Genomic DNA, 25,715 nt, shown 5'->3' with positions numbered 1-25,715 from the left:
TCTTCTCTACAGAAGGATGGCAGAAACGTGTTGTCTAGCCCTTATTTTTTAATAAACATTTTACATTTTTATGGAGAATATAATTCCATCTGAGTCCAGACTCTGGAAACTGGGGGTCCACATAACAGCTTAAGGCAACACAAAGGCAGGGTCTGGCTCAGCAGGCCAGACTGGCAGAAGTGATTCATTATTTCATGTTTCATTTTTTTCTGATCTTGGTAACTTATCCCACTGAGAATATATTAAATTACAGGGGAAATTATATCATTCCTAAAGTTACAGGAGGACATTTTCCTCTGGCTTGGCCTCCAATTGTTTGGATAATACTCTTGCGAGACAACTAGAGAAACGAAAATGAGTCCTGAACTTAGAGTAAGAGTCCGGTTTTAAGGTCACGGTAGAAAGTGAGATGAAACAAATCCAATTGCACCTTGGCAGCAGCTGGAAACTCAGTCTACCATACCAGAGGACTGACATCTGCTGATCTGTGTGGTGCTACTGAGGTCACTGAGGATCTAATTCTTAATCTAATTTCTTCTGTAAGGAGGAGAAAAACGTTCATATGTGGTGAGCCCAAGGCAGAACAGGCCTGTGTCGGGCAGGAGGGGAGAAAACGCGTGCGTTGAGCAGCAACCTAAGAAAGCACTGGAGTAGAGAGACAGAGCTTGTGTCACAGGCATGGTCTTAACAGTTTTGAAAAGCAACAGCAAAACAGGCCAAGGTATTTCTCCCTCCCCCCTTGCCCACACCTGAGGAAGGTGTTTAGTTGTTCCTGTATTTTGTATTACATACACTAAACCTAGATATATTAGAGCCTTCTCTCACACGACTACATGAAAATAAATCGCTCTTGCATTCTCCGCATATGCTTTTATGCACACAACCAAACCAATTATTTACAGGTGACAACAGAGCTTATTTTCTGCTTCCATCAATCTACATTAATGTTGTGCTGTATAAGCAGAAGTGAACAATGTTTGGTAAAACAGGGACAGGATAGCGTCACACAGATCATGCTTTATGCACTCTTTTGCCTCCTACTTTTCTTCCCGAAGTCAGTTTAATAGTGCTAGAGAACTGAATTTACAACATAAACATAGTTCAACATACGTGAAAAACATTTGCTTTAAAAGACAAAATTGCTGGAGCAATTTTAAACATTTTCAAAAGCTAAAGTTGCTCAGACAGACAAATCTTGTTTTGACATGCGCCCCAGAAATAACCATGGCAGACTCCAAATTTACATCTACATAAAGAAGGTTAATGAACCAGGCAAATTGTGCTGCACAGGAAGCAAATGCCAAATATTGCTCTTAGCTCTTTCTTGTGAGTCAGTGGCTGCTGCAGGAGCAGGGGTACTAAAATAAATAGGGCCACATACTCAGTGCAGTTGGAACACTCCAAAATGCCATGAAGCTGTCAGTCTGCATGTCAGAATCAATGTGCAAGACTGTCAGTAGAAAGGCAGGATGAATTTGGAGCTTTAAATAGTCACCATCATTTACAGTTGTTTATTAGCAGTAATGGAGGGAAGGCAGGCCTCCTCATCACTGCAAATGATGCTCTTTATTCAGAACTACATTGTAATTGCCTTTTCATGTGAAAGTTGTAAGTAATACATATTTATGTCTGAAAAAAAATCCTAGTCAGAGCAGACAAAACAGTACAGGTTATTTGAATATGCTCAGGCTTCCCACCCAAGATTAAATTTAGAAGCAATAACTTTTTTTGGGGGGGGGGGGGGGGGGGGGGAAGGGGTTGGAACAACACTAAAGAATAGTTTTAACTGATATTGGATATTGACAGAAATTGAAGATACTCAATGCAGTTACCTCCACCAATCCATAACAGTTTTCTATGAGTCTTCCTATGGTTCTTCTTCTACAGCTCTAACTTAAATTATTCCATTTAAGAATAAAACAACTTTAAGCTGACAGAGGGTAGGTTTAGGTTAGATATCAGGAAAAAAATTCTATACTCAGGAAACGGTGAGGCCCTGGCCCAGGCTGCCCCAAGGAGCTGTGGCTGCCCCATCCCTGGCAGTGCCCAAGGCCAGGCTGGATGGGGCTGGGTGGGCTTTAGGTCCCTTCCAACCCAAAGCGTTCTATGGTTCAGTGATCCTAACTTGAAGGAAATTCAAATTAAATGAGTGGCCACATCAAAAAAATATTTCTAGCTGAATTTTAACAGTGCTGGATGCAGGACAAAATAGTTCCCTTCTACCTCAGTTGATACAGTCTAAAACCCTTTTCATCTACTAAGCAGAAAGCTGTGGTGCTGCAATATCTGTGAACATTTCTGTAGGTGCCAACATCCACGAACATCTACACAAATACAGGCAATCCTGATCCCAGAAATTGCTTTGGGGTAAAATTTCATACAAGGGGTAAATTTCCATACATGCAGGAGGCAATGAATTCCATCTATTTTGCATTCAATATAAAGATGAGAATTTGAGGACTACAAATATCTATGATAACTCTACACATAATGATTTTGACTATTTAACAACAAAGGTTTTGGGGAAGTGGAGAAAAAAATCTTATTTAAAATACCATAAAGCTCATCACTCTCACAGCATAACTGCAATCTACTTCCACAGACTACTGCCAAGCGTGAGTTAACCACAAATACTTACGAACACCTTCTTACTGTGGTTTCAGAAGATAAATTTATTCTGAGAATTACTCAAAAAACTCAGGTGGGAGTTGGCTGCATTGTGAGCTAGACCATCTCAGACAGATAGGGCAGAATCTCTGTAAAAGTGATCACGCTGGCAATGTTTCCTCATTGCTGCCTTTCCCTGCCTATTTTCTGGTAAATGAATCCCTTGTTTAAAATATGTCTGTTCAATGGAGAGTATGACACACCTTTGTTTTCTTTGTCTCCTCTATTTAGTCTTGAGATTACAATTTAATTATGCTCCAAAGAAAATGGCATGAAGTAATTTTTCTGGAGAGCACTACAACTATTTGTTAAGACAGAAATTTGGACATAGGACCTCTTTCAATCACTGAGAAAAATTCAATACTGCGCACATCCACCTTCTCTTTTCCACAGAATATGCTATCAGTTGTTATTTTGCCTTATAACGCACAATTGCCCATTATTAAAAAAAAAGGGGGGGGGGAAGGAGCCATCACTGTCACATTGAAATAACCAATACAACAGCAGCAGCTTCAGCCTGAAACTTCAGGGGAGATTTAAAAAAATAGTTACATGTCTTCTCCATAAAGAATATAGATACAATTTCCACATGCCATTTAGGTTGTAAGGACAGCTCTCTTTACCTGGTCCCTGGTTTAGTTTCCAAGCTATGGGGACACAGATTTTGCTGGCATGTGCTGCCACCTGATGGTACGGAAACCATCTGTCTAGATGGAAAGGCAGAAGTGCACCATAACAGGGTGAAACTGCAGGCAGGCCTTGCAAACCAATCCTCTGAAGGGCTGCAGTTTTGCTCTGAGACAGTAGATGACATGTCAAGTACATGTAAAGAACTAGAAAAAGTCAGCGATAGATTTCACCTCTACTTGCCTTCTGCAAACCGTGGGTAGAGAAATATTTTTTATGTTCATGTACCTCATCTTATATATCACCTGATGACACTACATATACACCCACATTTTATATGTGTGTATATCATACATTCATCTCATAGGTTCATCGGGTTCAGACTGATTCTAACCAAAAGGTGTCCCCACAGCACCACAGAAATACCATTAGGAGGTATCCTTGTTGAGCACCTAACAGCTAAGAAGGCTGCTTATTATCCATATCTCAACTTCCTATCCCCTCACTGAGAAAATAAACAGAGATTTAAGTAATTAGGACTTCTTAATTAGCAGCAGCAACACAATATGTGGAGCAGGTCTACCATTAGAATTGTACACAGCTGGTATACGCTATACAGGATCCTGGGGGGGGGGGGAGGTTTGGTGGAAGTAGAAATAACTGAGATAAAATCCACATATTCTGTTAGTCAAAATCCTGCAACAGCTTTGCCAGTTCAGATGATTAGCACACAAAGGCCTCCAATATAATCCAGAAATACTAAAAGAAAACCTACAGCCTAAACCAAGAAGTTACAAAGCCAGAAAAGTAATTGAGATGAAATCTTGTCACCCAACCCGTGCTTCACAGCCCCTACCTGTTGTGTCCTCAAGGAAGACAGAAAAAAACCCCAATCTGTACACTCATGAAATCAGCTCCACAAGGAAGAAAAGAAAAAATATATATATACATATATAAATATATATAATGACCAGCAGCTACCCTTCACTACATTTCAGTAATATTTCTATCTTCTTCTTCCCAAAAGGAAATATCTTCCTACCTCCTTTTATATCACCTTCCTCTCCACCCCCATCATGACTATCATGTGCTGTCAATTACCTTCAGTTAATTCAAGCTGCTGGTAGCCTCCAACACCATCACTTTCTCCTCCTTCTACTTTAGAAGCAGAGACTATGGATTGAATGAATTGATTGAATGAATTGAATGAATGATTGAACTATGAATCCTGAACTGGATTGAAGAAGAAGCACAAATGTGTAGAAGGGGAAGGAGAACTGTGATAGCTACACAAGCTTTAGGCACAAAAACTTGGAGAGGAGGAGAAGTCTCTGCTAAAAGAACCCACAAAGCTTTCCATTAAGTCTAAGGCAAAAGCTTGTCAAACAAGCAGAGACATTTAAACATATAATGGGCTGGTTTTCTGGAAAGAATTAAAAAAAAAAAAAAAAAAAAAAAACAAATAAAAGATGGATTAAATAAAATTTGAAAAACACTGTGCTTTTCTCACCACAGACAACTGGAAGGGTTTGTTTGGGTCCTAAGCCTTTTGCTTGTCTTGATACCCTGTTCTTCTCTTGATTTCCACTTCCTGACCTGATGGTACATTATGTGACTTGCAATTTTTGCCAGTGTTTCAACAGACAACAAAATCAATTTCGTTGGAAAATGGAAGAAAACCAAACCAAACCAAACCCTACAACTTGATAAAGCCCAAAATAATCCCTGGGTATACTGGCTATATTTCTGTTAAAGTTCATACATTTGTTCTTCTGAGGTAATTTAAGGGGCAAGCTGAGAGTGGGGCTTGCTTAGAAAGACCAACAGTGTTTTGGCAAGTCTAAAACAGAGCTCTACACAGTGTGGTGCTCTGCAGCAGCCTCTGATCCACTCATCATCCCGCTGAGCTTGTTCCTGCTGACAAGCCCCACTGTGTTGATTCAAAGACAGAAGGAATAAACCCATAAACAACCCTGATGTCTCCTGCCACATACAAAAAAGATGACATAATGCCTTTTCCAAATTCATGAGGCTTGTGAAAGCACAAGTGGTACAATGTCTTGGCTGTGTCCCTTTTAAATGGTTTGTGTTGTCTTAATCATCTCTACCCCTCGCTTGTGCATGTGGATGCCAGGGCTTCCTGACGGCAGCGCTGATCCGAGCACCACGAAATTCCGCGTCACTGGCTTCAGCCAAACTTAGGATTGGCCCTGGAGGTGTCTGCCTGTGTAGCTGCAATTTCCTCTTTTGAGCATGGCATGGCTGACTTGCAGACAGTTTGGGGCCCTTTGGGAAGAAGAGTGGAATGAGTCATCTGTGTATAGTATGATAACTACATGGGCATTTTCATTTAAATAAAAAGAAATCAGCCAGAGCTCTCAGAGTTTCTTATAAGGTGTTGTACAATAAGGCTTAGGGAAGGCTGCTGTGCCTCCTAGTGCCGTAGTAAGTACTGGGAACAGACAGGAGCTGGCTGACTGGGGGTCCTGGTGGATGACAGGTTGACCATGAGCCAGCAGTGTGCCCTCGTGGCCAAGAGGGCCAATGGGATCCTGGCGTGCATTAAAAGGAGCGTGGCCAGCAGGTCAAGGGAGGTGATCCTCCCCCTCTAGTCTGCCCTGGTCAGGCCTCACCTGGAGCACTGTGTCCAGTTCTGGGCTCCCCGGTACAAAAAAGACAGGGATCTCCTGGAAAGAGTCCAGCGGAGGGCCACAAAGATGGTACGGGGCCTGGAGCATCTTCCCTGTGAGGAAAGGCTGAGAGACCTGGGTCTGTTCAGCCTGGAGAAAAGAAGTCTGAGAGGGGATCTCATCAATGTTTATAAATATCTGAGGTGTGGGAGACAGAGGGATTTGGCCAACCTCTTTTCAGTGGTTTGTGGGGACAGGACAAGGGGTAATGGCCACGAGATAGAGGACAGGAAGTTCCGCACCAACATGCGAAAGAACTTCTTCACGGTGAGGGTGACGGAGCACTGGAACAGGCTGCCCAGGGAGGTTGTGGAGTCTCCTTCTCTGGAGATATTCAAGGCCCATCTGGACACCTACCTGGGCAGCCTGCTCTAAGGAACGTGCTTTGGCAGGGGGGGTTGGACCCGATGATCTTTCGAGATCCCTTCCAACCCCTTCAATTCTGTGATTCTGTGATTCTGTGACTGACTACATTCATTGCAAGCTGACAGAAATAGAAAACACAGCCCAATATATTGTCACCAATCATTTATAGCAAGGAACTCTTGGCTGTCTTTATGCTTCTTTTATTGTTTAACTGGAATGCCACAGTAGCAAGGGTCCTCTCATTTTAAAAACCGTGGGCCCCATCATGTTGCAGCATCCTCTCCATCAGCTGACAGGAACATCTTGTGAGATACAGGGCCTGCTTCTAGCATGCATTACGATAGCCCTAGGAACAATTAGTGGTAACACATTTCTCAGAACGTTCACAAATTTTTGTTCTTTCCACTTTCAACAATGTGCAACACTTGGGCTTCTGCGTTGCCAGTACCAGCAACAGAGCTCAAGGCAATGCTTTTTTAGGGTGGCCAGACACAGGTGATGGTCAAGGCCAATGAGGGTCATGGAGGCACAAAATGAGCTTGAAAGTCCAAGAAGAGCATTGTCCTATCACTGTGAGCATGGCCAGCCAACAAAAACGTAGATATGACTGGAATTCAGGATGATTTGAGGGAGTGCAGGATATGGCTGGTGTTGGTTGCAGTTCTCTGTGAGCAAAAGTTAAAAAAGGGACCCGAACCTTTTAAAATTAAAATATGTAAAAGGGGTGTGCAACTATTCCCTCAAATTCTCACCTTTGATCAGCACTCAAATCTTGGTTCTTTTGGCTGTAATGCATATTAATGAAGAGTTTATATTTTAAGGGTAGCTTTAGAAAGAAGTGCAGGAAACTGCCCTACACCAGCTCCTACCTGTTGGTGGTCGCACAGGCCTGGGGAGCCTGAGCAGTTCAGCATTAGGGTGCAGTCTGTGCACCATGAATTCAAGTCTTCTCTAGAACATTTTAAAGAGAATCCCTGATAATTTTCTCCCTTATTATGTCTTTCTGAGTGCAAACTGTCACTTCTCCTTCCAGCCAAACGTGTAAGTATGTAATCCACCAGGACATTTTTGATCTGTTCAGAAGCTGTCATTTTTAGAAGTCTTCACTGGACTTGCTGCCTCACTGCGAATGACCACGTTTGCATGTGTCTGAATGGGGAAATCATTGACACCTAAGGCCAAATTTCCCAGTATGCTCAGATTTACTCAATATTTAGTGGCCAGTAAGGGCCAAGAACATAACTTTCTTGTCATGCAAACTGACCGGGTCCTTGGTCTGCCAGGGACTGCTGCTGCAGCTGCAAGGACATCACCCCTGGGAAAGGGCTACACACTGCTCCTGTGGTGTATTCACTGTTGTGTAGAGTAGTTGGTACAGTCAGAGAGGAGTTGTATCGTTTTGTCAAAATCCATAGAACTTTTTGCTTATTATAACCATGCTTCATTAGTCAGAACGATATACAGCCTTTAAGAAAAGAGCTTCATTTCCTGTGTGGCAGGCTACTGCATAATAGGGTGCCTCAGGGTAGAATATGAGCATTTTTCATCAGTATGTCATGTACTAAATCAAGCATGTTTCCCTGTACATGGGCCAGAGACATAACAAAGAATATAAAATCATAAAATCGTAGTACAAAAGATGATCAAATGGACAGAGCATTGGCCTGTGACTGAGGTCAACATTACAAGGTTAAATTAATCCAGCATAGCATGTACAGCAGCCAGAAGATGTAATTTATCTTGCTGCAGTACCTCACTTCAGCACTGGTGTTAGTATGACCAGGTAACAAACTGAAGTGATGAAGAACTAACTGAAGTGATGGAGAACTAAGTGCATGTGTTTGCTGGGTGAGATGTCAGCGAGATTGGCTCCTGAGCTGTCTCTTTCCATGGCTCTCCTGACACTGCTGGTGACACAAACAGGGCACAGCAAAACACAGGCAAAAGTGGGCAGGGCAAAGTAGTGGCCAGTCTGCACTTTCCATGGCAGCATGAATTTAAGATAAAAGACAGTGACATGAAGTTGTGAGATTGGGATACTTCATTTTAGTTTGTTTCAGACACAGATTGAGTGGATGACATCAAGTTACTTAATTTCCTCAGTTCTAGATTCCCAATTTAAAATCAAGGGACATATATATGCTCGAACAGGGTAGTTGTGCTTATTTAATTTGTTAGGTGAGGGTCATATAAAACACATTGATATAAACTAAAATACACCAAATTAAGTTTTGCCCATTTTCTTTAATTTTTAAAAACAATTAAGCAGATGAAATCTTGTGCCCTTGAAAACCAGAGTCTTTCTTTGTGCAAAACGTTACATAAACCTTAGAGGTTGTTGTTTTTTATTGTATTATTTTAAATAATACTGCAGATACTTCAGAAAAGGGCAATACTGTTTCTACCACATAAAAAAATGATCATGATATAGTTGTTTTCTGCATTTTCCTCCTCCATATTGTTTAAAAAAAAAAAAAAGAAAAAAAAAGAAAAGAAAAGAAAGAAAGAAAAAAAATCACAAATACTATTAGGAATTTCACCCTCCCACAGCCCTCCCCATGAAAAAGAAATATATATTAAAAAATCAGTAAAGTGTTAAACAAGTCAGATATTAAATGCACACATTTACAAGCACAGCACATTAGCAATACTGTATAATGCTTTAGACCATGCCAAACCATATGTATGTGTATAAAGCTACAGGTAAAATGGTTCATAGCAGCAGAATAGGAAGCGTATTTCATACAAGTACATAGTTCCTGTGGAGATATTCGGATGTAGACAACAGTTCAAAGTACTTTGACAAGCTATAATACACAAGTCAGGTTTTTTTCCTGCTACAGCAACAAATATTATGATTTAAAAGGCAATCCTGACTTGTCTGGGATTTTCATTTTGTGTCTAATGGGTGGCCAGTCGAGGGGTGTGGGTTCCACCTATTGGCACATTTTGCTGTAAACATTCATGAGGTGTCCTGATTCCAAAAGTTAACTTCACTGCAATCAAGACTAAAACATAACCTAATAAGGCATCTACATATGCACATCCTTCACTGATAAAAAAATAGGTTGATATTTCCTTGCAGAGTGAACATAATCCATTGCAAGATTTATCTGTAGTTTTGGGGCCTCAGGTTCTGGTGGGTGGGGAGAAAGACCAAAAAGGGACATAGGGTTGGAAATATTTATCACTTACTAGGACTTCCAAAGCTTTTTATTTCTAGGTTTTGGAATGGGCATGTTTTCAATGTCAATATGTACCCTGCAGTTGCTTCATTGTATTTTCTGTAGTTACATAACAGCCTGGAGTTTCAGTTCTGGGAGCATTTCTCTTCCCAATATGGCAATGGGGCTGTGATTTTCATTAGTCAACTCCAGTTCTGGATGTCCACCTGAAGACTCCCTCTGAGGGGGCCCAACATTCACAAGATGGTGGCTTTGCACCTTTATAAAGGCAGGCTCCTTCAAAATGTCCTCTCCTAAGCACCTAGCATTGGAGACATGTAAAGTCAAGCAGGACTTGGAATATTTGAAATGGAATTGTGACAGAAGTTTTTAGACACCAAAATACAAATAAAGTGAAGTAAAATTAATTAATTAATGATGTGGTTTGAGACAAAGTGATTCTATGAAAGATGCTTTTTTATGAGGTATGATAACATAAGATCACAATGAAATGCTGACCACATGTACAGCTCGATGTAATATTAAGAGGTACTTAGTGACTTCTAGTGAACTGTTTTCCCCCTTGGAAGGCCAGCAGCCACTTCTTTTTCTAATAATTCCATTTGCCTGTATTTGGTGATTTTGAATTACAGAGAGGACAGCAGATTTTATGACATCTCTTCTGAGCTCTCTTAGGCTGTTTGGCTCTCCCCATCAAATACTGCGCACTATAGTGCAGTATTCCTCCACAGGTTTATCATACAACCATTAAACGAAAAACAGGACAGGAAAAGAATTAATCTTCCAGAACAAACAATAGTTTGGGATATTGGCAGAAGAAAAAAGACCAAGAGACAGTCTAGAGATTTTGATATTTGGAACTAGCATTTGCATACCTCATGGTAACAATTTCCATCAGCTGGATGCACATCACAAAATCTCTTCTCATTCAGAGGGAATCAAGTCATACCCAATAGAATAGAAAGGCCTGATATCAAAAACCTATCCTCATCTTTTTGTGAAACAGAGAAGTCACAACATCCTTGCCTTAATTCCTTCATCTGCACAATACATAAATTACCTCTTGGAACTCTGCTAGAGATTAAGGACCAATTAACCTAGTGTTCCACCAAAAAATTCCTATTCGGACTTCAGCGCAAACCTCAATACCATTCAGGGTACAATCAGTGCCAAACCTAAGAGTATTTAGAAAGCACTTTGAAGATGAGAAAAGCCATATAATGCTACACAATGACATTACAGGATCCTTAATTTCTTTTAAGAGGAATGAATAGATGTATAGACAGACAGATTGGCAAACAGTTAAAGAGACAGAGACCAAATGTATGCAGAGCTCTAAACTTGTTCTTTTTTTCCTCACAATATCTCCACGTACATAGAGTGACCTTGATCTCCTCCTGTTGTACAAGCATAGACAAACACATTTCAATCCAGGGGATGGGAAGCGTCTACCAAATTGAAGCACTGGCTACCCAGACACTAATGAAAATGAAAAAAAGCTGTAGAGGTCTCCTGAAGCAGTACATGTCATCTTAGAGACCACTAACTTACAAGAAAAGCAAAGTTTATAACTCTTAAAAATATATATTCTTAATTCAATCTCCAGAAAAAAAGTGAGTCAGAAGTGGGGCCATTCCACCACTTTTTCAGGCCCATTGCAAGCAGACGGAGGGTGAAGGAAGGGCAATAAGAGTGGTGCTTCCTGTTGGCTTCACAAAACATGCCCTGAAAGAAGAGCTCTGTTAGGTGCAAAACGCAGTCATGCATCTGATCTGGCCCAGAGGAAATGGCAAATCACACACAGACTGGTGCAAAAGCCACTGTCCCCAGCTGGAAAGGCTCCCGCTGATTTTGGTGGACTTTGGATACGGCCCCCATTTAGCCACTAATAATGCCACAGCAGTTACACATCCTCTGCCCACCCTCTCACAGTTTCTCCCAATATAAACAAAAGGACATTCTGGTCCCCTTTATATACATACATTAAAAGCTGAAATGGTCTGAAATGCTTAGAGATTAGAAGGCATATATCTATACAACATCACATCTGCTGGAAATCTAGGTAGAAAAGCTTTACACACATTTTACAGGTCCTTCTAACTTCTAAAAAAACATTTACTGAAATTACCATATTAAAAGAAGTCATCACTAACATACCATATAATACTATTTCTTTTTCTTTTACATAATCATTACTTATATAGTAATTTTTTAAAAATCACTTTTAAACAAGTATACAATTTTCACTTTAAAATTAACTGGTTAATAAAATTTTGTGCAAAACAAGCCAGCCTCTATACTTAAGTGAATTTATTTATTTTTTATACAAAAAAAATAGTTCTTTCAGAAATGTGTCTCCTTTTCTGTAATGGCTGAAATGGTGCCATCTCCTTTCAGTTTGGCGTCGCAGTCATTTATTGCAGCAATGTAGGATCTTCCTCCAAGTTTCCCTCTCATTTTCAGATCTGAGCTAGGTGTAATCAACTTCCTGAATTTCTGGAAAATTCAAGAAAATGGAAATCATTATCTTTTTCTTGCTTGCAGACATACATCTCCTAAACAGATTGACTATAAAACTCTTTTCTCCTGCATGTCGGTTTCTTCTCATTTCACTGTTAGATCCATCCATAAAACTGTATGCCATACAGTTCATTTCATATCACACCAGACTAAAGAATAGAGAATGAAGGTGAAAACAAAGTCAAAGTGAATTTTCATGCTGATTTAGAGTAACAGTTCTTCCTATGAATAAAGTCAGCAAAATGCTCCAGGTAAGACCTGCTATATGAGTACATTTTGTTTCTCACGGTAGTCAAAGTGTATACACTGAAAAAAAAATATGATAATGCCAAGGCAGTATTGTGTTAAGCTACAATAAAGAAAAAAAAATATACATGTGTTCAGCTGAGAACTTCCTTTTTTCTAGAAATAACATCAGTAGCAATGTTGCTGCTTACAGCTTGGGGAGCAGAGATGTTGCAGGAAGCTTGCTTCCTGAGAAGCTCCCATCTGTAATTAAAACAACAACAACACAACAACAGCTGCAACAAATACCTCGTAACATTCACGTATGGAAAAGAGCATGAAACGTCTGCAGTTCTGAAATGTCTTCAGATGACAAGGCAATGCAAAACAAAATTCTATAAACAAAGCCTATCTACTTGCAGAGATGGAGTGAGGCTGATATGTTAAGGAAGCATTTAATGTTAAGATTTGTACAAGCTTCCTTTAAGAACACGCTAAAAAACTTTACTATGTGCAATGCATTTAATGTTTATATACTGACAGTAAAGATTTCCTAGGCCATATTTAATCAGCTCAGTGGAGTCATTTCAATATGGACTGCGATCAGCCAGCACAATAAATTACATCTTTTAGCTTCTCCACTCAAGAAAACAATAACTATTACATGGAGATATAGTCAGATGTATTCAGATGTCATGCCCTTTGGTTCTGAATGGAGAATAATCTTGCAAGTGTGGGTATATGTTGTGAGAAAGATCATTCAAAGGTGCCAGATAAACCCCAGACACGTAAAAAGAAATTCTTACCATCTTGTTCTTCATTTTGGGAATATCCTATAGAATATCGAAAAGACTTAGGAAGCATGTAAGAGACTTCCATACTGAGATAGAAGGAGGTAGTGGTGGGGTACCTGCTTTCATTGCCTGGTATTCCAAGGAATTATATGTAAGAGAACCAGACTTTTCTGGAATAAGAGAAATCCCAAACAGCCAAAAAAAAAGATTTATATTCTTGTTTCTTTGATTATAGCCATCTTCGCTTTCTTTTGAGAAAGTATCTTATATTTAATAATCTTAATCTCAGCCTAGACCTGAGATAACCTGATACCAAATTTTAATAAATTGTACTGAATATTTCTTTTTGCCTCTATTTCTCATGTAGAGAACTGTAATCAGGAAAACTGTCCAGAAAACATATGTGAGTGTTTGCTACCCAGCTCCTGGTGAAAAATCTTGTTGGCACAAACATCAGTTACCAAAACCATGGAAAGAAGACTGACTCAACTGAAAGGCTGGTACAAACCTCCTTGAGGGATTTAGCTAATGTCAAAGACTTTTTAAACTACAAATGGAGCAGGAAAAGGAACAAAGCACCTTAGAGTACTGGTTAGCTACCACAGGCTCAAGCCAATGAAGGTAGAAAAAAACATTAGAAAATTCAGAAGAAAATAGAGAGAATACAGATGCCTCTGTCCAAAAGTGATGACACCAAGCTACCACTGGAACAGTTATGTGGATCCTACCTTAGATAAAGGCATTGATTTTGTGATTAAATTGTGCTTAGTCTCATGCAAATGAGACTTCCCTTTCAACTTCTTTTTTCAGTATTGCTAATCTGAAAATCTCTCTCACCTCTATGAAAGTGCCTTCTGCCTTCCACAGCTTAATGCAGACCCACAAAGGGATGCAGATCATGGAAGAGAGCGCCATCATCCACCCTATGCCATAGCCCCAGTCAGGGTATGTATATACATTGTTATATTTCAAAGGCTTGTATTTCACCAGGAAGAAAATGAAGATTCCCTGAAATAAGCAGAGAAACATATTAGTAGTACTTTAAACAACACTGCCAATTTAACAAGAAAATGACTGTTTTGGCAAGGCCAGTCTACCTAAAGCTGGGAAGCAGACGTAAGCTTTACAGTCAGAGAAAAAATACACAGTAATGTATTCTTTTATGTACAGCTGAGCTAACGTGTCTCAGCTCCTTCTGCTGAAATGAACAACCTTTCATGTTTAAATCCTATTTACCTCTCAATGACAATAAAACCTGCACTTTGATGGCAAACAGTACATGGTCAGGAAAGATTAAGTTTTGCTACCAGGAACCAGCTGTGATTAGCTGCGTTCTCTCCAACCTGTCATGATGAAAAAGGAAAGCCAAAATCGTCAAAGTTGCTTTAATCCACTGTCTGTATTTGCAGTTCTGCACACCAAATCTTTCATCCTCTCAAAAGCTCTAATATATCTGTTTAAATTCAACAGGTACATAATTAAGAAGTCTGGACCATTTAAGTTTATGTAATACGGAAAAGTTACCATGTACTTTTCTCCAAAGTCTTGACAAGAATGCACAGGAGCAAATGATATTAACTTATTATCAGAGTTGGAGAAAATTAGCCAGGAATTTCCCCAGCTTTGCAAACAGAGTTAAGTGACGGAGCTCAAGTGAACCTGGGTCTCCAGCTGTCACAATGCACCTTGCTATCACTGGGACAACTGAAAGGTTTTAGTAGCTAATACTCAAGCATTTGTGGATCAAATTTATGGGCAATTTGGTTATGCTCCTTTTGCAATTTTGTCTCTGCTATGCAGCCACAGCAGAGTGCCGCAATGGGCACCAGTACTCCTAGCTTCTTCCTTCACCTTCTTCATGCATATGAGATATTCCTTTGCCTCTTCTACTACCTAAGCTTGAAGGAAAAATATCATGTCTTTGAAAAATGTCTAGTCATCCACAGAGGGAAGGAAATGGGAGACTGGAGTGGCAGGGAAAATGTGTAAGTTTGGAGGATCTTGAGTCATGCCTGGTAGACACAAGGTATATTACCAAAGCAGTAAAGAAAAACCTCTCTTGTGTTGGCAAGTGTTCACTTAGGCCTCTGAGGTTTTTTTTGTTTGTTTTGGTTTTGTGTTTTTTTTTTTCCCTATTATTATATATGCAAATATTTATCACAATTCACAGAACACATACATTTAATGTTTTTATACAGAGCCTACAGAGTATTTTTGAATTAAAACATATGTTGTAAATCAATAGGCATTTTACTCTACTGTTGTGAACAATTAGCAGCAACAAATTTCTAAAATTATGCACAGAAAACCTTCATTATATCTAAAACAAGTTATTGAGATATTCTGTACTTACTGCACAAATACCTGGAGTTAAGACCATCCAGCACCATTTGATCAATGTTAGTGGTTTGTACCCAATCATATCCTCAATGTTGTCATAAAAGCGATTGCTGCCTGCCCCAAAAAGCAAATCGAAAGAAGATATAGAATGTACATGCAAGAGATTATATAGGTCAGCATTTAAAACAGAACAGACAAAAATGTGGGTTCTGGCAGAGCTTCAGAGATCAAAGCAGCCATCTCTTTCTCTCACACATACATCTCTCTGTCTTTTGCTCCATACTTCTGGCAGAGGTTGCTGCCTACATGAGTCTGAGCAGGAGTGGGCAAGGTGCCAGTCAGAAACGGCTTCTGGTCAGTAACAGTTTGAGCAGGCCCAGTTGAAGATTATATATGCTACAAGCTCACATGTGAATCCTTAAATAGCCAGGGTCATGTGTGATCTGAAGTTCATACATTGCTTTACATAGTAAAATTGTCAGTCTTTTGTATGCAAATAAAGGTTTGATGATGCACCTTGAACATATCCAGAACTTTGGAGGCTTTCCCCTGACTTTGCTGACAGAAGCAGCAGATCTAGGAACGTTACTATGCCCCTTTTGTGTTAATGAGAAATGAACTCCAAATCCCCTGGATTTATCTGTGTATGTCAGAAGTAGAAGGGAACATATCCTGCAGAGACACTTTGTGAGAGAAGAAAGACTTATTGCCACCCCTAATTTCTAAGGCAGCTGAGGATTTCTGTGGTGGAGGAATGTGAAGGTCAGTCCTGGCAAGGAGCAAGAAAAATGTCCATTGCACTCTTCTTATTAGAGTGGAAGAAAAACATATTCCTGGCTTTTAGCAGAACGCAGGAGTGTGGGGGGCCCTACTCCACAAGAGTACAAGGCCTTCACGTTGCTTTTGCGCAAACAGAAAGCTTTCATAAAAACTCAAAACAACAGCAATTTTTAGCAACTCACCATAAACCCAGCCTATGCAGACACATTCAAATATGGCAACAAAAAGAAGGCACATGCCACTAGCTGCATAAGAGTCAAATAACTGAAAGACATACATCCCACCCTGAAAGACAGAAACAGAAAAAGGACAAAAAAATAAAATTGAAATGTCATGTTGGCAATGGTACAAATATTTCACAGCAAATGTGTCTTTAATTATACAGTCAATCTGTTGTTTCTCTGGCAATCTTCTTACTACAGTTGGCTCCTTCTTGAACACAGAATATTCATTTTTCAGTGGATGAATGTGAAGGATCTTTCCTTCCATAGCACTTAAGATGATTCCCTAGGCCAGTTAAATATTTGCTTTAAGGTAGTAATTACTGGAGCACAGAGACATACATTTCACTTGTTCCAAAACACTCTCTCACCTCCTTACATTTTTTTTTCAACTTCATTTGTTATCATATTAAACTGTAGATAACAGCAGGTGATTTTGATCTCCAGAAGAGTGCACATAAAGATGCAGGGCTTTTGTTTGTTTGTTTTAATACCTGTGCTACTACTGTGTAAATGCATTAGTAGGTGCAAAATGCATTAGTAAGTGCAAATGTAGGGAAAGAAGGCAAAATCTGTATCTGCTAGAATCAATCTCCATTGGCATAGGGACTATAAAATGAGTAAGCTCACATATAAAGTTTGAATATAACTCACAGACTTTCATCTGCATTACTTAAGTGAGTCAATATTATTTGATAAAACACGAAATAATAACCATCCTGACTCCAGGCAAGCTTTTTTTTTAATGTTTTCCTCACAAGCTAAATATTGTTCACCAAACGACTTTAAGTAGCAACACGTGCAGTTCCAAAAAGGAGATCAGCCCAAACCAATCAGCATCCAAAGTAAGCATGGAATCCATACACAATGCATAATATGCTATCAATGGTCCTGTAGTTTTCTGCCTTCAGTGGTGCCACAGTACAAACCAATAAGAAAAAAGTTATATATGCTTATCCAAGACATCCTCCACTTCCTTATTGTTTGACTATGACTCAATTATTTCAGTTGTCACATCTATCAAAGACAGAATTCTTTTCTTCCTCCTTTTTTTTTTTTCAAGATTAATCTCTTATCACATATGCTTTTGATATTGAAATAATAATGAGGAGTTTCACAGATCATTTCAATAGAAAGGAAACCTAAGACTTCCCTATTTGCAGAAAGCTATATGAAGGAAACAGAGACTTGAGATCATTTCTTCAGTTGAAATGTAATGCTATTTGAGTAGTACACAATCCATTACATCTCAGACAATTTTCTGAAAACGGAAGAGAACTCTAAAAAAATAGAGAAAACTAAATCAAAAAACAATATCTAGGATTTCCCTGTTTTTTTTTTTGTTTGTTTGTTTTTTCTCAGCATTAGCTAGGTGAAGGTACATTAATGTGGACTCTCTAAATTTGAAATCCTATCTAAATCTTCTTGCACATATGAATGTTCTAAAGTAATTGTATATAAAGTTGCATTGATGTCCAAGCAAGCATCTGGCAAAACCTCTGCTGCATAGATAGGAAATGACCATATGTCTGAATGAAAAAAGTTTTTCTTTAGGGAAAAACATCTTTTATGAATAATCCAAAGCCTGAAAAAAAAATCCAGGATTGTTTATTTAGAAACAAAAGAGAGGACAAGGGATACATATTTACTCTTGGAAATCTCCCTCACACATAATGCTTTGATGCCTTGTTGAAGTAGCACAGAATGGCGTGTTCTCCACTAGTGTGTCATTTCAGAATGAGATCATAGATATCTAGATTGCCTCACTGATGATGTACATAAGTCACTTCTCTCAATAATAATTTATGTCTCTCTAGCACTACAGAGAAAAAAAGTATTTCTTTGTCCTTTAAGGTACCCCTTGAATTTGGTCACCGTTCAAACAAAAAGTTGTAGTAAAAGCATTGTGGAATATCAGTTTTCTGTGGTGGTTTTACTTGGGTGGGCAGCCAAGCTCCACCACAACCTCTCTCTCACTCCCACTCCTCAAAAGGGAAAGGGGAGAAAATACAACACAAAGGGCTCAAGGTTTGAGATAAGGATGATTTAATTAAAGGGAAAAGGAAGAGGGGAAAAAAAAAAAAAAAAAGCAAAGGCCATGTGGAAGCACAGAGAGAGAAAAGCAGCTACTCTCTACTTCCCATCAACAAGTGATGTTCGGCCACGTCCTGGGAAGCAGGGCCTCAACATGCGTAGCGGTTGTTTGGGAGGACAGACGCTTCCACAACGAGAGCCCCCCCTCTCTTTCCCCTTTCCCACCTTTTATTGCTTTTATTTCGTTCCATATGGCATGGAATAGCCCTTTGGTCAGTTTAGGTCAGCTGCCCTGGTGACATCCCCTCCCCAACACTTGCCCACCCCCAGCCTGCTGGCTCTGGGGGGCTGGAGGGAGTCCTGATGCTGTGCCAGCACTGCTCAGCAGCAGACACAACACTGGAGTGATACCAGTGCTGTTCTAGCTACATGTGCAGAGCACCAGCACTGTATGGGCTGCTGCAGGGAAAGGTGACTCCATCCCAGTCAGACCCAGCACACCTTCCCAGGCCAGAATGAAAATAATGAAGTCAAAATTTTTTTTATTGTGATTTTTTTTTTCCTTGCTCCTAATGGAGATGCTTTTTTGATTATTAGCTGCATTGCTTTTAGTTTGTAGTGCTGCCTCTGCCAGCTGGCTACTTTCCAAAATCTAGCAAGTTGTAATCTTTGCTGCAAAAAGCTCACTGTGAGGTTCAGCAAATATCTGAGCAGACTGGAAGCTTAGAGATTAACCAAGCCAATACACTGTAAGAAAAACAGTTCTGCAAAATTCCTGGAAGAATAGTCCTGCCATTTTGGATACCTTGCTTTCTCTTCATGCTCATATTCCTGAACCTGTACATCTTAACAACCTATCTCTCACTGCTCTGCTTAACACGTGGACTGTGGGAGGAATTATTCCAAAATTTTCTTATTTTACATAGCAAAGACGATTTATCTTAGTGAGAGTAAGAATGATTACAAGCAAATTGGTCTCTGTTCTGCTCCAATGCCCAGATTACAGGGACACACATCTGGAAGAAATTCTTAATCAGCTTTTGTCAAGTCCTTTGTTCTCACCGGGAACTGTCACGTAATACCTTTCACAAACTGACTGGCAATCTGAATTCCAGTACAAAGCCAGTTATAACTGTTGTTCTTGGAAAAACTCCCAGAACCTCACTGTTCTGACGGATAGAAATCCTTTCCTGATTTTCAGCCTGTAATTATTCATGGCCAGCTCATACACCCTGGGTTGGGGATGAAAGAGAAGGAGCCATTCTATTTGCAGAAATAATTCATGTTTATACTTGCTGGTACCTTTATGACGTGCTTACAGAAAGCATATGTGCACCCTTCATTTTCAGCATTTCTCTAGTCACTGGTACAATCAGCTCTGCACTCCTAGGATTATCCTCCCTGCTCTTGTTTTGCATGTTGTTCCAGTCTGAACCAGAATCATACAGAATATTTCAATGGGACTATTACCCTGTTCACTCATGAGTGTATTCCCATCTCTCATCTGCAAATACCTCTCTGGAAACATCTAAGAAACATAGTTTGTACCAAGGACAACAGACTAACATGTCTACAATTGTCTAACGTTTTTTTCAGATGAAATTTGTTCTTTTTTTGGTACCAAAGCAAGGTCTAAGGACTGTCTATAGAGCAAATGTAAGTGACCCCAGATGAGTTGATGAAACCCTGGAAAGCTGCTTCACTGGGAAACCCTGCTGAGATTGCTGTACAACAGAGACACATTGTGGCCCTTCACAGTTAAGACAGCAAGGCTTCCTCAGACACACATTCCTCTGGCATTTAATTCCACAGCTCATCAGGCATGCAGCTCTTTTCTTTGCCTCTCTCCCTGGTGCAGGGAGGTTCTAATGGCACAGCAAGCAGAGAAGAGTGTGGACTCTGCCTGTCTGATGCTTGTTTTGAGAGGATGAAGTGAATGAGAGGAAGACTGTTTATACAAGTCACTCTGTAAAGCAAGCACTGAGCAGCAGCACTGAACTCCTACCAAGTAGTAAAGGATCCCACAGTCCGTCCCCTACCTGGGCTCCAAACAGAGTAATTGCAAACACGTATCATGTATTAATGGGATGGACTAACACCTTCAGACATTTTGGCTTACAATTCCCCAAAGCAAACATCCTTGTTTGTTTGAAAAAAAAAATAATTTCCTGTTGCCATCATACCAAAGCAATTTATGCTCAGAAATGGACTGTACTGATTTACCTGGAGATATTAAAATCAAAGATATTTTAGCTTTCTTTTTTCACTTCATCATGTTCATTGATTTGTTCATCTAAGATGTTTTCAGACTCGTCTGCCCAGAAGAAGTCAGCTGAAACCATGACCAGGATATCTGTTTGGCTGGTGTAAAGCAGATGGAATTTCCTTTGCTATGTAACTTCGAATAAGATACTTCCTAAGCTCAGCAGAAAAATCAAGGATACATTTCAAATATTACAAAGCAGTTGAGAACAGTTTCTCAAGTATTTTGTAGTCATATTCCTGACAGCGCAATTTGTCTATGGGAAATATTCACGTTTTATCTGTCATGCTTATAAGCAGACACCCATTTGCTTTTGTCTGCAGGAATTCGACAAAGCACATCTTACCTCAGTTAACATTATCAGACCAATGAAGTACGACACAATGGAAAGTCCAAGAATCAACAGTTCTCTCCTGTAACCCCTTCGGAAAATCTTTGGGTACATATCTACAACAGCTGTCACGAGGCTTTCAACACACACGAACTAGAACAAATGATAAGAAAGTACAAATAAAATATTCTCATCTGCTCTTGGGATTTGGATTTGCTACAAAACACTTCAAATATCCTTTTATGTTCTCATCAGAGAGAAAGACTGAATGATCCCTGAGGACACTGTAAGCTCAAACTGAGAGGAACATAATTTCAGAATCAAAAAGCCCACAGCTACGGATTTCCAGTCCACCACGAAATTCAAATAGTTGAAGCCACTTATATTATCTCAGAATTGTTTTGCCCTGTAGCAGATGGATTACATAAAACTCGTATCTTTCAAATATTGCTTGAATGGGACTTATATGATGTATGACTTTTGCATGACTGCAGCAGAATTTCATTCAAAGCATCCTGCACTTATATTTCTCAGAGGAACGATGTGCAGTTCTATGCACTTTCAAGCAATGCTAAATGAGCTGTGGCAGGGTTTTTGTTGGTGGTGGTTGGTTGGTTGGAGAAGCTCTTTCCATTTTACAGAAGAGAGAAGTTTCACAAAGTTATTAGGTGCCTGAGCCAAATATATCTAATGAAGGAGGGGATGAACAGTCTTGCTAACTTTAAAAATCACCAGAAAGCTGGAGACCTGAGCACCTGGCTCAGGGCTCCAGTGCAAAGTTTCTAAAATAGCTACCAAAATTAATGCCCCCAAGTAGACAATACAAAGACTGTAATTGAAACATTCAAGAGTAGGATTCAGAAATTGCTCATTTTCAGACTTTTGATAAAATTTGTTACATTGGAAAAAAAGAAAAGTTATTAAAACCTGTATTTTAATGATTGGAAATGTCATGCAAAATAAACACTGGAGATATTTATTTTACAGGATATAGTCATACTTTTTGTGAAACAAATTGTGCAGACAGCTGAGCTGCCTACTAAAAATGTCAACTACTTCATATTTTTCATCGAATAATATTCCCAAATTTTATGGTCACATAGGAAGGATTTCTATGCTGTCATTTTACTGCCACATTTCTTGCTGTGGCATCTTGAAGTACGAACACACTGTACGAAATTATGTTAGCACTGTCTGATACTTGGTTTCAAAATTCATTGCAAAGCGCTTTAAAAACTGGGAAGGATTACACACTGACATTCTACTGAATTGTGAACTTCAGTCACCCATATTAAAGTTCAAAGTGATTTCCATGTTAACAATGAAAACTGTAGTCAGGCTGAATCAATGATCTCAATAAGATAAAGGAATCTCTACTATCATATGAATAGATTTAAATAAGGAACTTGAATCAATGGTTTTAAGCAACAAATAAGTTAGGGTTCATTCTTTCATCAGGTGAAATGCTATTTAAGGATGATGATACACACATGCTAGGGAATCTGACCAAATATTTGAATGGTGTTCGTTTCATACCTGACTATCTAATCCAAGGAATATGAGCATCATGAAGAACAGAGTTGCCCACAGGGGAGAAAGAGGCATCATGGTAACAGCTTTAGGGTAAGCAATGAATGCAAGTCCTGGTCCTGAAAAGGAAGAAAACAAAGTAAACAATTTATACTCGTGTACTGGGTCTGGCTGGGACGGTGTCTTCCCAGCAGTCTATATAGTTCTGTGTTTCAGACTGTGGCTAGAACAACTTTGGTAACACCAATGTTTTGGCTACTGCTGAGCAGTGCATGCACAGCATCAAGGCTTTCTTGTTTTCCCACTCTGCCTGCCCCTAGCAAGTACGCTTGTGGTGGGCAAGAGGCTGGGAGGAGACACAGCTGAACAGCCAACTCAAATTGCCTAAAGAGACGTTCCATACCATGTAATGTCATGGTCACCAAGAAAACCTGAGGTAGAAGAAGAAGAAAGTGGGAGCTGTCTTCCAAGGTGGCCATTGCTCAGACTGGCTGGGCATCAGTCTGCTCATGGGAGGGGATAATTGCTTTTGCATCAGTTGTTTTTTACTCTTCTTTCCTTCAGTTATTACGCTGTCTTTATCTTGACCTACAAAAAAATTTTCTCACTTTTTCTCTTCCTGTTTTCCCCCACATTGCACTTGGGTGGGCAAATGAGTGACTGTCAGTGTGGGTGCTCAGCTGCTGGCCACGTTCAACTAGGGACAAATATTTATCTAAATATCTGGTGAAAAGGCTACTCAGAAATAAGGACTTGCTTGGCGCATCAGCTCTGCCTACATCCTGTCCAAATGATGAAATGTCCGAATGATGTCCAAATGAAGGTCAAGACTTCTGCTAAGACACCACTGTGCCTTATGTTCTGTTTCTTTGTGTGGGCATACAAGACTCTTATGCGTGACTAAATAACAGTGTGTTGTCTAACTCACTAACACGTTCTGAAATCTGTTTTTTTTCTACCTAAGGCAGCACTGCGTCCAACATTTTGTGCAAGAGTGCAGTCAATGGAAGCTGCATCTTGGAAGCCATACATGATACAAGCCAATTGCCTACTGGATTGTTCAGAATCTTCTCTCCATTTCTGAGTGCTGCTGTGGGTACATAACATTCATTCATAAGCTGTATATTTACATAAATCTTTAAAATTGAACATTTTTGCAGCATCATTTGTAACTTCTCAAATATACTAAACTGCCATCTCTCCTAGCTCATACTTTTCCCATTCTTATTTGCCTTTGCCCACTTTTCAGATGCTGTAAACTCTTATGCTACAGAAGGGTTTCTTGAAGTTAGCCAGCTTTTAAAACAGGGATATAAAGGTAGATTCAGAAGTCTGATAAAGGTGCTCCTGCTTCAATAACTTCATTGAAGACCTGTCAATATATTACTGCTTTTTCATTAAGTCGGTGTTTACGAGTTCCCATAATTTCCAGGGTTGATGTAGTCTTTTAACCTTTTTCTATACAGTTTCAGTAATAGTATAAAGCAAGTGCTTTAGGGAAAGAGAAATATTTTCCATGACAGTATCATGAAAGCGTTAGGTGCTTTGTAGTTTTCCTGCTAACCTTGACTAAATTCCTGAGAACCATTTCTCCTTCTCAACAGTTAACCATTATGTTGCTTTTCTTTCTGGGCAGCCCTACTTTTCTTTTTGTTCTCTTGGGTTTTAAGTGATGCTTAAAGATGTTAAGTCCACAAAGATAATAAAGAGCAATTAATATTCATTAGGTGCCTAACTACAAGTGATGGCAAGTAAAGTTGGATGGTTAATTTCATGTAGAGCTGGGAGAAAAACCTACTGACATTAGGAGATGGCATTAGCAGTCTTAATGTTAAAATGTATAGCTGGATGGTATGTGTTAAGCAAGACTTGAGAGGACTTCCAAAGATTTCTCGTAAAGATCTTGTTTCTCATTACTTTAAAAGCTTTGCCTTATTTGTTTCTCAGAAGTAACATACATTTTCATGGATTCAGGTCTGTCTCTTTTAAAGGAAACTAAATGCTTTCATGAGGATATAACGCTCAAGGGGCATAAATGAGTAATATATCTGTTAAATAAACTGCTGGATGCTCAGCTGGACTGTTTGTGTTACAATAGTTCATTAACCTAATGAGTTTGGTGCTCTGCACAACAATATTAACGTTACTCACACATAAATGTATCACTAAAAATAGTTAAGAACTCTTCACATAGAATTATTCTAGTGAGTTAGGTACCAGATATTTAAGAGGAATTTTGTCAAAATTTCTGCAAAACAGTTAACTCACCCATGAAATATTGCACAGACTAACTATTCTGACAGCAGCCTCTGGACATTTTTTGTTCACTCAGAAAACCGCTTTAGGAACTTACCTGATTCTGCCACTTCTGCAATGGGCACACCTTGTTCATAAGCCATAAATCCAAGAACTGAAAAGATAGCAAAACCAGCAACAAAGCTTGTGCCACTGTTCAAGCAGCAGAGCATGATGCAGTCTCTGAAAATATAAATAAGAAATACTGCAGTTGATCTCCAGAGCCTGGGTTTCTTTCATATATGGAGCCATACAATTAGTAGAACCCCAAGCTGCAGGAATGGACATTAAGCTCTGAATAAGCTGCCAAATGATAGTATGCCTGAAAGAAATCAGTCAGGCATAAGCATATGCTGGAAGATACCTTTATAATACTTTTGCTTGTATTTTAACTGACTGATTTGCAAACCTGTTGCTACTCACTCACTGCTTTTCAACAGAATCTTTTAAAAAACACGGTCAAATAAAATGTAAAAATGGGATTAATAACAATTTTTCTGCAGTAGTTGTAATAATATACTCCAGAGGATATAAATAAATTTATAAACTACATAAAATTATTAGTAATTTGTTCCCTGGAAAAAAATCCTATCATTTGATCTTAGCTAATTCTACTCCAATTATAGTACAACGGCAATATACATCTATACAAAAATACAATTCTGGTTTGCTTTAAAAACTCTTTTTTAGAAGTCATAGTAATAAAAAACAGCATAAAAACTCTCAGAACTTTGTATGTTCCTACGAAGTGTTTAGGAAGTAAGCAAAGACAGAACGGGCGGAGACACTGTCTCCCAGACATGCATCCTACACATGACAATTACAATCCTACAATGGTAATTATGAG

At 39.3% G+C, this 25,715-nt stretch overlaps 1 protein-coding gene across 8 annotated transcripts in view; it reads right to left on the bottom strand.

Annotated features, from left to right (window-relative positions):
- The window catches only part of SLC6A11 (solute carrier family 6 member 11), a 156,204-nt gene that overhangs the window by 50,778 nt on the left and 79,711 nt on the right, over positions 1-25,715 (bottom strand). For all 8 annotated transcript variants that reach the window (XM_080606744.1, XM_080606747.1, XM_080606741.1 and 5 more), the window contains 7 exons: positions 24,927-25,051; positions 22,580-22,692; positions 21,059-21,196; positions 16,377-16,479; positions 15,428-15,528; positions 13,912-14,082; positions 4,151-12,031 (listed from right to left, as the gene is read on the bottom strand). In XM_080606744.1, the coding sequence (XP_080462870.1) occupies positions 11,879-12,031; positions 13,912-14,082; positions 15,428-15,528; positions 16,377-16,479; positions 21,059-21,196; positions 22,580-22,692; positions 24,927-25,051 (904 nt within the window). In that variant the 3' untranslated portion in view covers positions 4,151-11,878. The remainder of the gene's footprint in view (positions 1-4,150; positions 12,032-13,911; positions 14,083-15,427; positions 15,529-16,376; positions 16,480-21,058; positions 21,197-22,579; positions 22,693-24,926; positions 25,052-25,715) is intronic.

The sequence above is a fragment of the Anser brachyrhynchus genome, assembly GCF_964034855.1.
Source record: "Anser brachyrhynchus genome assembly, chromosome: 10".
Taxonomy (NCBI): Eukaryota; Metazoa; Chordata; class Aves; order Anseriformes; family Anatidae; genus Anser; species Anser brachyrhynchus.
This window is presented reverse-complemented; position numbering and strand designations above follow the sequence as displayed.